The sequence below is a fragment of the Hypanus sabinus genome, chromosome 10 (assembly GCF_030144855.1).
Source record: "Hypanus sabinus isolate sHypSab1 chromosome 10, sHypSab1.hap1, whole genome shotgun sequence".
NCBI classification, from domain to species: Eukaryota; Metazoa; Chordata; class Chondrichthyes; order Myliobatiformes; family Dasyatidae; genus Hypanus; species Hypanus sabinus.
Window position 1 is genome coordinate 138,765,848 of NC_082715.1, and position 16,244 is coordinate 138,782,091.

A 16,244-nucleotide genomic window follows, 5' to 3' on the forward strand; every position below is an offset into this window, starting at 1 on the left:
GTACAGCTATGTAATCGAATTTAAAAAATCTTCCCGAAGGCACATTTATCGTTATATGTAACTTTGTAAATGTGTATGTAATATCACCTATATATTTCATGTATGATACAAAGATGCATATTTTCACCGTACGTGCTCAATATAATAGCGCATGAGATACGAGGCAGATATATATCCCAGTTTATGCAATTATATAATAGTGTCATTAGTAAACAGACCGCCATTTTACCGGCGCAAATATTATTAACTAAACGAGTAACCAATTAAAATGTTAATTCAGTATTGAAGTAAATATATGATGGGAGATGTATGATATTTTCGGTTTAGTTCAACAGGAGCACAAATTAGTAGAACATTTATTAGACAATGAACGCTAAGTAGATCATGTGGAGTAAAGCACTCGTATCCTTGCTTTGAATTAGTTTCTGCAGAAATTCACTCATCTAGAGACTCGAGTCTGGAAATGACTTTATGCTATATTGACCCATTTAGAACAAGGCAGACAGAATCTTGCCACATCTTTAATTAAATCGTGATCGTGCAACTGCTAGAGCCTATTATGTCTTCTTGTGTTCAGATGCGTGTGATAATCTGACCCTTAGCGTCAGACGGTTAATACCATACGACACGCACGATTATTTCTTAAATGATTAGCTTTGTTTCTGTTTTGGTTATTTACATCTACATTGGTTAAACAAAATAAGTAATATGTAACCCTCCGAGCATTTAACTCTTGTAGGCCCTTTAGATAATCATAGATGCGTCATATAATTGCTTTTTTTTTAAAAATCCAAGGTTTTACATGGATAGGAATTTTGGAACGTATTCCGGGCTTGCTTTGCGGGAATAAAGAACAACTTCAGCTCCCACGATTGTCTACAAATAGAAGCCCAGATTGATAATTTCCTTCACCTGTCATCATCTTAAGAAAACAAGCAACATACACAGGAGTTTAGCAACGTGGGGAGAAGATTTAGTTCCTCACGAAAGTGTTGAGATATTTTAGGAAAGCCCTGCCTTGCCATTTTGCTGACATTTTCAAACTTCCCACAAAGATTCTCTTTTAATAACTTTCTCTGTAATAGTGAAATCCCCTTGCTGAACCATTCAAAAATATGCTGCGGTTATACTTGGTCTAGGTAAGATCTTTAATATCTAATCAGCAAACATAACCAGGAAAAATCATTTATTGTTTGAGAGATACAACACGGAAGAGGTTTTTCCGGTCCTTCGATGCCCCACTGCCCAGCAACCCCCCGAGTTAACCCCAGCCTAACCACCGGACAATTTACAAAGACCAAACGGTTGTGGTCACGCTTGCTCCAGGGTTTCTAATATCTAAACTGCAAACATAACCAGAAACAATATTTTAGATAGTATTTGATTTCCAGCACACAGTTAAGCCCAGTGCATAGGTACTATTATGTACTTGACCGAACAACATTAATAGAGCGTGGCAATATCCACGTGTCCCCCAGACACGTGCTGTTATCTCTTATAGACGACGGGCAATAGCATGATAGCACATAACGTGAAAAGAAATATCACGCCATCGAATTCAACCTAGCTCGAGTCATTAACGTTAGCGTTTTATAGATTGAACAGTGAATTACCGTGCATGCATTCAATCAATAATATTTTATCACTTAAGATGCGCATATTTCCTTCGGGCAATAATTTTAGAAAAAAATGTTTTGAGATGAGCTTTAGATCAGCGAAATATTCAGGAGAAGTTTGTGTAGCTAATGAGAAAGGTCTTCTTTGATTTTCTACCTAATTATCACCGCCTGCTGGGTTTTTGTAGAGGATATTCACACAGCATGTTGGCAGTTAATAGTCACAGAGAGTATCATAAAGATTTAATTAGAAATGCACGCGGAAATGAGGGAACAACTAACTCACACTTTTAATTACCAGACTCTTTGCTTTAAAGGGTTGCGAACAGCGGGATTTTTAACAAATTGCGAAAGGAAACGCGTGCACGTTTACAAACAGTTTACTCAACGTATCCCCCTTGAATTTCGCCCAAGTTTTATTGTTTGCTCTTCTTTTTTTACGCCGTGACTGCAGCGGCGCCCTCTCTACATTTCAAATTACGCGCTTTCCAATTAAACGAGCTAGGATCGAATCGTTGCAGCCGAAGCGGCCGAATTCCTCGCTGGTGCGTTAGTATCTTGCATCTACAAATAGCCAGTCTCTGATGTATATTCGATTCAGAAACAAGGTCGTCAATAGCCGCTTTGTGGGTGTGGCAGAAGGAAAGGAAGTCTCGCAATATCCTACTATACTTCTCGTACGACATGTACGAGTGTCTTCACACATTCAATTTTAAACAATCTCTCTTAAAAGATAACTGGCAGATCAGCGTTGTTGAACTACGCTGCAAAACTGTGGAACTCAATGTCTAAAGTTATAAGGGATGGAAACTCTGTTCACACTTTTAAACGCCATCTCAAAAGCTTTTGATTAACCTAGTTCATAATTAACATAATTTTGTCTTTTATTTTCATGTTTACACTTTAATCCCATTGCAAAGCACTTTGAACTTTGAACAAGTTATTATCATTATTTTGCGTATTTTTTTTCTTAGTTCAAGCTGGTAAAACTTGAGCTTCAGGCATAGCCAAGCACGCTCATTTCTCAATTGCTAGCAACTTTCCGACTATTCTTGTGGTGTTTAGTATTGCGGCTCTCTGGAAATTTACAGAGATATTGCCGTGTCGGCCTAATAGTTCAGTGCTATTGTGTAGTGACTTTGGGATGGTACCAAAATTATTATTATATTTATTATTACTATTAAACGATGATTTAAAATCTCTCTTCGGAAATTTAGGACATCTGTTTGTTATTGGCCTACCGGGTTGCAAAAAGTTATTTATTTGTGTAGTCCACAGGTGACACAAGAAAAGAGTCATTGTTGTTAAAAAAAAACAACTCTGGGTCTCATACTTAAACCGGCTATTTTCATGTAAACGAGAACCAGTGCAGATAAAAAGGTTTGGCAAAGCTTACCAACCCGGGTCACATCCCGGCAGATATTACGCGAGTGTCGCGGGAGTTACACTTCCCGCGCCAGCATGCAATGAAGAGGTGTATCTACGTCTTTTTAGGCCATAGTGGATTTGTAATATACATTCTTCGTCGTGGCGTGAATCCTCTTAGAAACGCGTTGTATTATTTTAACAGCAGCGTGGAGTCAATATTGTTTGTGGGCGTGTAAAAATGGGGCAAGGAAATGATTCAATGAACTGTCTCAGACCGTAGGGGGACAATGCGATCCCGTCCGCTGGCTGTGCCCAATGAAAGAACCTCATAGATCAAAGTTCATTTATGTGTATATATATGAAACTGGCGCTCACCCCAATGATTGTTATTGTGCTAATCTGTCCATACTATCCTACTAGCAATTTTAAGATCACAACAATACTTATAGTCTTCAAAAAAGCGGCATCTATCATTTTCAAGACCCCCATTACCGAGGACATGCCCTCTTCTCGCTGCTACCTTCAAGGAGGGGGGTAGAGGTCCAGGAGCCTGAAGACACTCACTCAACGTTTCAGCAACAGCTTCTTTCCATTAGAATTCTGAATAGAGAAGGAACACGGCCTCGCTATTTTTGTCCTCTCTTTGCACTACTTTTTAAATATAATTTATATATTTTATGGATCATTTTAGCTTTTTATTATGTATTACAATGTACTGTTGCCGCAAAACAACAAATCTCACGACATATACCAGTGATATTAAACGTGGGGCAAATTCCGAATTTGCCATTGAAAAAAATACATTCATCCCTGCCAATAAACGTCTGGTGCTATAAGGAAAAGGATGATTATTGAAAAAGACCCTCTGCTGAATTAGAACGGAGTTGATCTTAAGGCCGAAATGCATCGTTAGGGATCATCGTAAATGAACCACGTAACCATCAATCACTAAGCTCCCCTTTCTCCTCCTGGGTAAAAAAATCTATTCGCCGAATTATGATTAATTCTGACAGATTTTAGTGTTGTTTTCATTTTCAATTAACCAAATAATCCAGGGTTTGAAGGAGTTACAAGTATCTGGGATAAAATCGTAGTAACCTAAATATCTTAACTCTGTCAACAAACGGTGACACCCTTCATCTTTGATCTGTGATCCAATTTTTAATTTACAAAACACTGATGTTTGCACATTTGACTTTCACGGAGGGGGTTATATTTCGTCATTCCTTTCACTTGGCATACTTCCCGCCACAAAGAGTGACGGAAATCAAAACAGCCATTGTATCCGGTTTAAAAAAAATCACGGAGTCTGCATAACTTTCCTCAAGACTCAAAGATTAGAGGGCCGCAAAGTATTTCCTCCATATTTTCTTTCCTACATTCATCATGCCGTGATAATAGAAAATATGTTTTGATGTTATTCAGTAACCCACATAAACTCTGTCACATAAACACCACGGCTCAGTTTGGTTCAAGGATGGCTAAGGAGCAATTTGTCATTATTCTCTTGATTAACACCCCGTTTATTTTTCACGTGTGAAATGCAGCGAAATGACGAGAAATTGAATTTAATTTAATGTTTTGATAATTTCAGCGGACAGGAACCAATGAAGTAGATTGTATCGTCTGGGGAGGGGTGTGTGTGTGTGTGTGTGTGTGTGTGTGTGTGTGTGTGTGTGTGTGTGTGTGTGTGTGTGTGTGTGTGTGTGTGTGATAAATAGAGAGTGGAGAGTGTAGGTGTGGTTTGTACGTATACGTGTATGTATGTGTGTCTGTGTGTGTGAGGGAGAGAGAGAGAAGTAGAGAGGGGAGAGTGTATGTGTGGTTTGTATGTATATACGTGTGTGTGTGTATGTCTGTATGTGTGTATGTGTGTGTGTGTGTGTGTGTGGGAGAGAAGGAGAAATATAAGTGTGATTCTGTGTATGTATGAGTGTGGGAGAGTGTATGTGTGGTGCGTATGTGCGTGTGTGTGTGTTATGTCTGTGTGTGTGTGTGGAAGGTGGTAACGGGGGTGGGTATGTAGTGGCGAATCTGTGGTGCAGTGGAGAGGGAGGGGTGACGTGAGGGCTGTTGGTTTGAAGAATATAATGCTTCAGACAGGTAAACTGTTTAACAGTGAACATATTTTTGAAATCCGAATTTTGAATGCATGCAAAGAAACAAAAGACTGAAGCATTTCACTGGCCATAGAAAGCTTCGAAACAGTCATGAAAACGTCCTTTCGTTTTTAAAAGCCTAGCTAGTCAGTCACAATAATCTCGTCGGATTTCCCATTTCCATTGTTCCAATTTTACACTTTAATGACAAATGATATTTAGGTTAATCAAATACAAATAATTTAAGGGAAAACACTCACAATAAACATCATACCTGTGCTTCTAACGCATCAGATGGAAATATTTTCTACAATCATTTAAAAGCCATCGATTATACTGCTTCAATGTGTTAATAAATACTCTCTCGTTATGTCGCTAAACGTTCAATATGACTCGCGTATTATTAATATGTTAAATGATATTAGCTCGGATTTACGATGCATCGTCAAATATTATTAAAGTGAAATCTAAATCGAAATGAATGGGCCAATTAGAAGTACGATTAATTTATTGAACATTTGTGCCGAACTAAACATATTTTAAAAAGAAATCTCATTTTGCAGCTGTCACTTCGTAGATGTTTTCAGCTTAATTTTGTCAAAATCCAGAAAGTAGCTCAGGGAAAAATTGAAGTAGGGCAGTGTAAATTGTGTAAATACTCTATGATATTTCCTTGTTTTAGTTCTCTGAGTAGCTGCCTACACTTTAAAAAAGAAACGGTACGCTTAAACAATCTAAAGCTTTCTGTTAAGAGGCATTCCTGCCGCTATCAGCTGCACCGTGGTATTTTTGTGCTGACATTATCCACAATTAGCCCCTATAATTACCCACTATATTTCCGTTCTACTTGCTGTGATTTAGGTAATGGTAAACCAAACGATATTTCAAAATGCATCGCGTTTTCTGTGAAACCCCTCTGGTTTTTTTTTATTCATAGCTTTGTGTGCAAAACACGAAGCGTGGCGTGGTTCGGGAACCTAACTATCTCAATTCAATGAGGACGATCGAATCTCGCGTTTGAGAGTGTTAAGAAGCATATAATTCTCATAAATAATAAAAGGACCTTCTCTTATTTTTTTACAGGCCGTTTTTTTTCCATCTTTTTATCCGTTAGATTTTACAACAAAGTACACTCCAGGAAATAGAGTTAACGTTTCAACGAGGAAGTTATTACAGTTGGTTCCTTCTAGCAGTTGGACTGTTAAGGCAATTGTCTGTAATATGTTCATTTCCGAACAATTTTGGACATTAGAACCAATATTTAATTCAAGTGAACATATAAAATGGGAACTGCCGCTCTGTTCAGGCTGGGTACAATCTCACGAATCGCTTCTGGAATACCGAATATATTTTTTACTGAAATTATATATTCAAGAGATAAATCGATTTTGGCATCTATACTGAATTATATTACTAGTTCTCCGAAAACTCAGTGCATATACAACTGAATATCATCTTAGATTCAAAAGGAATCGCATTAAAATGTTGATGATAAATATTTATACAGTATCACCGTGGCATTATCCAATTACATTTATGGCTGACGCCCTTAGTCATGAAGGGGAATCGCAAAACATATTCGAACTATAGAAAGGATATTGAGACGTGAACGCTGCCTCATCTTGTAGGTATAATTTAAAATTTGCAGAAATAATTATAACTATGACAAAACACTCATGCTTGTCACAACAGCAGTGGACGAATAAATAAACGCACGTTTAAATGATAGTCTGTTTCTGTGCTTAAAGGGGCTCGGTCTAAGCCTGGGTTGCTGTTATGTAGCTCCCCCCGCTGAAAAGCATTGTCAAGCACGCGTACAAAACATTTCACGGAGGAGACAGCAACATGAAAAGTGGATCTTTGCGGCTATCAATAAATCTACCGCATCGCCCCATTTGTCCAGGCGGTAGCAACTACCAAGCGAATGAGCTATGGAAGGACAGATGTCCAAAACGACCCGGAATTTGTCCCCTGTGAACATTTGGAAGCAATAATATTTTTGCATAAATCAGCGCAGCATTCAGTAGAGTTAATTTTGCCGTTTCAGTTTATAAACTATTGAATGAAATTAGGAATAAAATCCCAAGTGCCGGCTACAAGACCGTGGTTAAGGCTGATGCCGATAAGTAGATTGAAACACTCGGTAAAATAATGTTTTATATTTCGATCATTTGCAATCTAATTGACTGAAATAAATTAACTTCCTTCAAAAGAAAGGAAAACTTATTTACCGAGTTACCCTGGGATTGAAATCTGCAACATTTAATCACAAGTCCAGGCCATTAACTCAACAGATAAACTATGATCTAATATGAAAGTGACCCTAAAAGCTGAACATCCAAGCGAATTCAGAGGTCCGTACGATGCAACTGCGATTTGTAAACTGTCGTTGGTCAACAGACATGATTCACAGAGGTATTTAAACTAACACTTATTAACTCCAAATTAATAATTCAATGTGCTCAGTCCTCCTCATTATTAAATTCGCCTGAATGATGCGAGGCGGCATGTAGACAATCGTTTAGAGAACGCAGAGTTGCAGACTACAGCGGCCATATTTGTTTGAGAGATTGTACTTTTCCCTCCAAAACTATGTATTGCTTTGAAATGGGTTTCCTTAAATGAATTAGGAAAAGCACAGTCTCCATTTGTTTCTACAGTAACGGTATGTTTCAATCCAGGTTCACCAATAACGTCTGAAGCTATCCCCAATGCCTGGGAACCACTCACACGCAAACAAACAATTCACCGAGCACACACGCCACAGTTACAGGACACTAGTTTAATAAGCAGGTTTTCATGGAATATGTACTGATTTTCAACTTAGTAATTTTCTAACTGCTAATTTACATACTTTCCATAATTCCCAGACTACACATTTATGCAAGCGTATAGAATATTGCCGATGAAGTAACATCTATCAAATACATCATAAGATTATTCTTACAACAACCGTGCGTTGCCGTCCCCCGAATGCACCCCTTAATTACTTTTAATCTGGAGAAAATCCAGTAGTTCTTACTTTGTGTGGTCCTTTCCACACCTCACCGGTGACGGCACAACTTGTGAAGTTTTCTAATTTCACACAGTCTCGAAACCTGCATCTGATCTCATCTCATCTAATTGTAGAACGACGATTTTATTACATTTATTTATCTATGAAATTGATTCACTAAAATAAATGGAGATAGCAATTGAAATGGATTGGATGCACTAAATCGTTTCACACACATCAGAAGATAATGTTAGAAAGCACCATCACTCATTATTATCCAATATGATTTCCTCTCTGGGGGGTAGTTTTGATAAGCGCTTTTGTGGCCGACAGAGTATTTATTTAACAAGAATCAGGTTCTATGCTAACAGAACATAGAACTGTACAGCACAGGAGCAGGTCCTTCGGCCCACAACATTGTGCCAATCCAAATGAATTAGTGATCAAATGGCCAACTCAACTAATCCCTTCTGCCTACACAGTGCCCATATCCTGCCATTTTCCACGCATTCATGTGACTATCTTAACGTCCTTTTGAGGTCCCTAATGTACCCATCTGCCTCTAACACCACCCCAGGCAGCGCATTCCAGGCACCCGGCACTCTCTGTGTAAAATAACTTGCCCCCTGCTTCTCCTTTGAAATTACCCCCTTTCACCTTAAATGCATGCCCTCTGGTATTGGGCATTGCAACCCTTGGAAAAAGGTGCTGTCTGTCTACTCAGTCAATGCCTCTCTTATAATCTTAGATCTCCCCCCCAGCCATTCCTTGGTTCAAGATACGTATTCTCTCTGTAGGCTGCCAAAAGATAAAATGATAATCTGCAACTTATACCAAGCTAAGTGGACCATCTTCCCACAGAACTAAGAATTAGATTATATCGCAAATATCGAAGAAACAAGTTGTAACAATTAATCTCTCGTTCAGATAAAACAAACTCTTAAGGAATCTTAGACCGGCCCATTGTTACAATGCTTGTACCTAAACACAATATAAGTTGATATATTGGAATTCTGATTCTTCCTACAGAATGTTGCAAATCAAAGATGACAAAATATTTGACCTATTGCTGTAATATTGCATGACAAATATCACATTACTATCGAGATAAATGGCTCTGCAACTTTGCAATAAAGGCGACGTTCAAAGCTGTATTTGCGTTAGAATCCCGTTTCAATATGAGGACACTCACCTGGATGTCTTCCATGCCTTGGTGGCTGATACCGTGCAGAGACAGACTATCTCCCATCCCCGACTCCAGTCCATGAGCGGAGTGGACAAGCACGTCTGGCCGCCGCACCCCGGGGTAATCCCGGCGAGGGTCCAGCCCTGTGATCTGGGGCAAGACCCGGGGCTGGTGTAGTAGACTGGGCTCGGCACCCACGTCTTGCCGCTGCCTTTGTTGCCAGGGATGCTGCTGAGGTTGGTGCAGAGCGTTCAGGGAGTAAGGGTCGTTGACGTGCGTGTAAGGATCCTGGCTCTGGTGGTACGGGAGAGGTTGGTACGGAGGAGGGAAGTATGGCGGTTGAAAGTCCGACGTCGGGGTGTGAGAAAGCGGCGGAGCGGTTGAATAGTGTCCCTGGGAGACGGACCCGAGTTGGGACAGCCTCGAACTGTGACTGTTAACTCCATCGTGTCGGTCCTGTGAAAAAGAAATGGCAGGGCTTAGTCCAAACATTGTGAATTTATGATGCATTCCCTGTGCACCAAAAACAAAATATAAAGTGTAAAACGGCGCAATATATGATCCAACAGGAAAAAAAAACCCTTAAATATTGTCTAATTAATTCCGCCATAGACGGTCCCAAGCCCGGCTGCAAAAGGAGGAGGTCTGGGTATGAGGTTAGCAACCCCATCCCGTAAAAACCCAGAGCTACAGAAACGCCCATTGAAGTTCCAAAGAGCTGATCCCTGGGAAAGCAGGAGGTTCCTGAAAGATTGGACCCGGACAGAGGACTCCGGCGAGTGCAGTCGTCGGCCTCTACCCCGGTCGGGACGATTGGCTTAAGAAGAAGGAAAGATTCCCTAATTGTTTTAGAAAGGATAAATTTATTAACAATGTAGGCATCTTTGGCTGTATTTTGTTATTTTTTCATTTTATTCCGTTTCTTTGTATTTACTGTGAATGCCTGCAAGAAAACGAATCTCAGGGTTGTGTATGGTGACATATATGTACTTTGCCAATAAATATAGTTTGAACTTTGGACGTTCTAGAGCCAAACTGAACAGGGCACTTGGAAACGCATTAAAATGTTAAAAGTGGTAACAACGAAAAATGTAAACAGTAACACGGGGAAGAAACTAATCTTGAAGATTTAACAGGCTTTTAAGTAATTTCTTAATATGATACCTGCAATTTTAGATGTCACTTCTTATGTTCAATTGGAATTGTGCATTTAATATAAGGAAACCGAGTTTGACGGGATTTATCACATCACATCCAAAACAAATCTCTAAGTATAAATATGATAAAGTCGTGCGTTGTAGCGAGGCGCCGCTTGGATAACCCATACAGGGGTTAATGGATGGGAGTATAATACCCTCAAAACGTTATCACGATTAATATGAAACAATGTGAAATGGAGGTTCGTCACAACCCCAATACACTAACAACACCTCTCCCTCCCCCCCCCCCCACACATGTTCCACACGTAACTTCAGAGAGAAATAAATACGGTGGATTTTAACACGCTGGAAATGTTAAAAATAGTAACAAATTAAGGCGTTGTGGGAAGGAAAAGCGAACTTACGAAAATCAGCGATGGCGAATAATGGGGGTTATATTTAGCAATCGCCTCGATTAGAACAGAAGTAAACAGCCAGGTCTGGGAGTCGAATGCCGAGCACACTTAATAACATATTTCTCCAAAACTGAACCTCAACTCGCCAAAAGCGATGAAGCGCGGTTGAAAGTTTCGGCTAAGTGACGCGTCCATTTAAACCCGATCAGATAAACAATGCAAAGAGGAGAGAGGGAGCCTCCAATTACGGAGTGAATTACAAAGCCACCGGCGTTTGGGGCGGAATGGGGATGTGCCGAGCTCTGATCCGACTCACCATAGCCGTGTAAGTGTGGACCAACATCTGTGGTAAATCTGATCACGGACCGTCAGCAGAGAAGAGAGAGTGCAGGAAGAGACGCCCGATTGCCCGAAGTACCTCCAACGCTATAGCCATCAAAATTGCTCAAAAATGGGGCGAACGCTGTGGATTTTTGAAGTCCGGCTTCACGACCAGTGTTCCCCTCTCCAAGACAAGATGCTGACTATTCACATCCCTCTCTGCCACTCTAAGCCGCCTCATAATAATTCATATTCATGACTATTAATATTACACGAATACTTAAAGGAAGAATAGTGGCAAATCGAGCGTGAAGCAGCCAGCCAGAGCTCCCCGACTATTGTAAATGACGTTCATTCAGACGAGAATTACCAGATGTAATCAGGCAAGGGGTGGGGAAGGGGGAGAGGGTGGGGGAGGTTGTGGTGGTGGTGGGTGTTACTAGTGACACCGTGGCCAGACTTTTTTTGGGGGGGGGGGAGGGGAGAACAAAGTTTTGCCGAAATTTAGCCAGGCATCTGAAGGAGCGCAGTTAAGTAGTCCAGTCAGATCCGGCAAGTGGGCTATCTTAAAGAAACAGGACCCTCTGTTCAGCTTCGTTTGAAACTCTGAGAGCCCAGCGACCTTTTCAACACAGTCCAACCTTTCAGGGAGGCTGCACGTATATGCCTTCTTTAGCCATTCGCCTTGCGAAAATTAGGTTTTTTTTTACACGCACTCTACAAAGGCGAACAAGTAACAGCGCAGTTTTTACAACGTCCTGGTTACGTAACTTATACCGGAAGAATTTCGTTTTCAGCATCGATGGGGCCAGAAACAAGTGCACTTCTCTCCGACGGAGCGCTTCTGATCGGGAGCCACGCATTCAAAATGCTGGAGGAACTCAGCAGATCAGGCAGTATCTATGGAGGGGAATAAACAGTCGATGTTTCGATCCGAGACCATTCTCACGACTGGAAATGAGGGAGGAAAGAAGCCAGGATACTGTGCCGCACATCGGATATCACGGAGGGAAACGCAGACTGCATAATGTTGTTATCTCATATATATATATATATATAAAGTCACTTGTTAAAGTCAAACGTGTAGCATTCGGGATTTTCAGCCCTGATAAGATCGAAACCACCTTGTCGCTTTGACAACATGAAGTTGATCTTACCAGAGATTCACTTAAACTACCTTTCGCATCTTGAATATTTCACAAGACACGTCACGTGGCACTGCCAAGAAAATTATGCACTGAAACAGGTTAAAAGAAAACAAACCTTTCCTAGCTTGAGAGACCATAAGGATGGTGATACTAAATTGCCTGCATCTGATCTCTTTACTAAAAAAAAACCAATAGTCCGTGTTGTAAATATAGGATCATCTGCACGGAATGTAGAAGATTCACAACCAACGCGTGAGTGGAAGACGTCAGGCATTCTGCAAATTGTTTCTCTGGAAGAATCTACCGCCAAAAGCTTTCTTTGTTATCGGAGGCGTTACAGATCTAGTCCTCGCGCTCCCTAACTTATTTTTAATAAAGTCTTCCTTTTCTGCCGCCAGCTGTAAAACATTTACGAGGGTTTCTGCAAAGAGCCTTGAAGTTTGCAGAACTGATGCAAGCAAACGGGGTGGTGGGGGTGGGGGAGGGTTAATTGTGTATGTGTGTGTGTGTGTGTGTGTGTGTGTGTGTGTGTGTGTGTGTGTGTGTGTGTGTGTGTGTGTGTGTGTGTGTGTGTGTGTGTGTGTGTGTGTGTGTTGGGGGGGGGGGGCGTGATGCAGCGCGCTACTTGTTCCGGGTTATTGTCGAACCCGTTGGACTGGATTGTCCGCTCGTTTTGATTAGAAACTCAGCCCCTTCATAGGACATCAGTTGCCTCGGCCAGTCCTTCCAAAACCAGCGAGTTCGAATAACAGCCGTAACAAAAAAAAAAGTTCGGAAGGTTCACTGATACTGAGTCTGAGTGAACCTCGGTGAGCGTCCAGATTAACCGGCGTTCAGTCTCTGACCACTGGCGTTGTGCATGTCGGACAAATGGCGAAGTTTTAATCTGAATTTTAACTTGGTGTTTCAAAGCAACCAAAGCCACGAATGGATTCTATATTTTAACCGAATTCGGGGAAGTTAGTCGATAGCTTATCTTTGCCAGCACGAAAAGCTAGGTCAAAAAATAACTGTTATTTAAAATAAATTAAATTATAGCTGATGATAAAAGTGTTAGATTACGTTCAAGGCTAAACTGCTTAAATGCATTTGGCAATCTAATTATGCATGAATCATTAAATAATTTCGACATTTTAAGTATACGGCGTTAAACAAATCAGGAAATATGGTCTTAGCTTCACATGCCCTTGATAATTAAAACGTTTGCATATAAAATTACGCATTTGCCAATGGTCTTTTGTATGCTTGTTTATAAGAAACCACGAAAGTGAAACAGTTCCGTGTCCACGACAGATTGAAATTAAACCAGACCTTCAAAGATTCTACCCAGAAGCTGGCGGAACCTTTTGAAGAAGGGATAGAATTGGGGAATAAGCGATGAAGTTAAACTGATTTATGATTTCTTGCATTGTAATTCTGAAACAAATGCTTTGGATTTTGTCAGCGTTCGTTTGATAATTAGCCTGGCGAGTGCCTTGAGAGCGGAGACATTTGCGGCTCGATAGAGGGCGGCTACCCGCCGGGCCGATCTAAAAGGGTCTGAAAGCGGAACGTTGGCAGTAATTCATCAGCCTCTATAAGCCATTTTCTGGCCTCTTTATGTATTGTTATCCTGTTCGTTTAATTCAACAGACCGCTCCGGGAACATATTATAAAATCTTTTCCCAAACGCGTGCTATTTGCGTTAACTTTCAGTCAGTGCCAGCTCTGTTTAAAACCAATGACCTTTTCTCGTTCCTTTTTCACAACGGCAATCTTTGGACTGCTGGTTCTAAGCACAGCAGACTTCAGTCTCTCTTCTTCCTCCTGTACGCCTACTCTACTCTATGCACACCGTTTCCCTCCAATTCTTTCCGCCGATGCGAAAACATGTGAACTACAACTTTTAAAAACATTAACCGGCTTCTCGAATTACCCGCTTACTGAATGTGACCCCTCGCAATTCCTAGCCTGACAACGTCTCACTTCACCGGCATGAACTGTATCTAAAAATACCCTTTACAGTGTCGGCGCAATTACATTATAACAACGGCTCGGCACCGGAACGTCACCACCGATTTGAAATTGTCTTTCCAGAAGCAATGCAGTCGCGCTAAACTAAATAGGTGTTAGGAACTCGCCACCTTAACGAAAACCCCACAACAAAGCTGCAATTGTCCAGTCAGAAACAGGACTCAACACATGCAGGACGTGTTCTCCAATATTGGCTGGAAAGCAACATCCAGAACAACGCACACAGAATGCTGGAGGAACTCAGTAGGTCAGGCAGCATCTTATGGAGAAGAATAAACAGTCGACGTTTCGGGCCGAGACCCTTCATCGGGACTGGAAAGGAAGGGGGACGATAGAGTAAAGTCAGAAATTATTTTGGTTAGCAGGCGTGAATCGGATATTTCAGAAAGACACAAATCTGACGTTAAGTGCTTCGTATGTCGAACGCAGAAACTCGAACACCCAGGAAAGACCAGGCTCTTACACCCGATGAATTCGCTCCGTTATAAAACACAAACGTTTTCCTTGTTTGCTCACCTCGTAGATGTCTTCGTATTTGACGTTTTCCACGAGTTTCCAGAGCATGTTTGCAGTCTGGTCTTTACAAGATGAGTGCATTCATGTGAAGAGCAGCTGTCCGCTTTCTCTCTCTCTCTCTCTCTCTCTCTCTCTCCCTCTCCTCTCTCTCTCTCTCTCCCTCTCCTCTCTGTCTCTCCCTCGTTCCCTCTTCCACTGTCCTCTGTCCCCCTCTTTCCCCCTCTCTCCACTGATAGACTTCACCAAGGGAAAGAAGAGCTGAAGCCGACGCGAATCGCCGTAGCCCCCTGAAATGGCAGCAGTTCTACCCCTGCACTACTCCGGCACATTTACTAACTCAACAGTAACATTTAAAGTTCAGTTCTAATCCTAAATAATAAACTATAGAACAGGGATTTAGTTCTAATGAAAATCCCATCAATGCGGCGGATTTACAGCCCCGTCTATATGTGATGCAAAACATAAAATCTGTCTGTCTGCCGTTTTAGTTTCCTATCTATATATATGTCTACCTTTCTGAAACATTTAGAGATAGAATATATGCGTGCACGGTGTAATGGGAGGGCACTCCCCCGCCTGCCTCCCCCATCAATCTATCTCTCCCATTGGATGCACACCATCTCGGCAAAACTTACAATTGGAGTACATTGAATGATTTAGTTCTTTCGTTCGACCCAATTGTTTGGTAGATTGTACCACCAAAGAAAGTTAAACACCACTATTTGAAACATAAAGAGATACCGGCAACAGCACTCGTGTATGTGAGGAGTTGAATCAATTGTATGACTTTACATTCTTGGAGCCGTAGCCTATCAATCATTTTGTTAGTTAATAAATACATAAATAGATTGTCTAAGTAGGTAACAGATTTGACCCCCCCCCCCCCCACCTCCACTTCATCCAGCACACGTCCATCACAGCTTCCTAATCAAATGTCCATGCTGCTAACGACCTGGAATAAGTTTTCTTTTCAAAAGCTGGCTTTATCAAATATCCAATTGATGCTAAATTGAGAACAGGGGGTTCAGGAGCCCTAAAGACACACAGCGCTTTCGGAATAGCTTCTTCCAATCAGCCATCCGATTTTCAATGGAAAGTGAACCCACGATCATCACCTCTATTTTTTGCCGTTTGAGCGCTGCTTATCTGATTATATAGATTAAATATTTCTTATTGCACGGTCTAGTTTTATCATAATGCATTGCAATGTACCGCTGCCGCAAAAGAACAAATTTCACGACATAGGTCAGTGATATTAAACCTGATTCTGATTCTGAATGAATCATCTCTGTCGCTTTTAACAGGCGCCGTCACCGATCGTGGCTTCTAAACAGAAACATGCAGTCACACCAGCCCGTAAAAGTGAACTTCGTGCTTGCTGTTTTGAGAGAGAAGTTGGCAAAATAATGCGAATTAATATGGGCCGA

General features: G+C 41.1%; 1 protein-coding gene across 2 annotated transcripts in view; it reads right to left on the bottom strand.

Moving 5' to 3' along the window:
- Positions 1-15,612, bottom strand: part of tfap2b (transcription factor AP-2 beta) — a 72,902-nt gene extending 57,290 nt beyond the window's left edge. Inside the window, exons 1-2 of one of the 2 annotated variants that reach the window (XM_059983098.1) lie at positions 14,818-15,612; positions 9,271-9,720 (exon numbers count right to left, since the gene is read on the bottom strand). In XM_059983098.1, coding sequence (XP_059839081.1) covers positions 9,271-9,720; positions 14,818-14,898 — 531 coding nt within the window. In that variant the 5' untranslated portion in view covers positions 14,899-15,612. Of the gene's footprint in view, positions 1-9,270; positions 9,721-11,135; positions 11,464-14,817 lie in introns of those variants that run through there. The other variant, XM_059983099.1, reaches the window with a different exon arrangement.
- Positions 15,613-16,244: the final 632 nt, after the last annotated feature.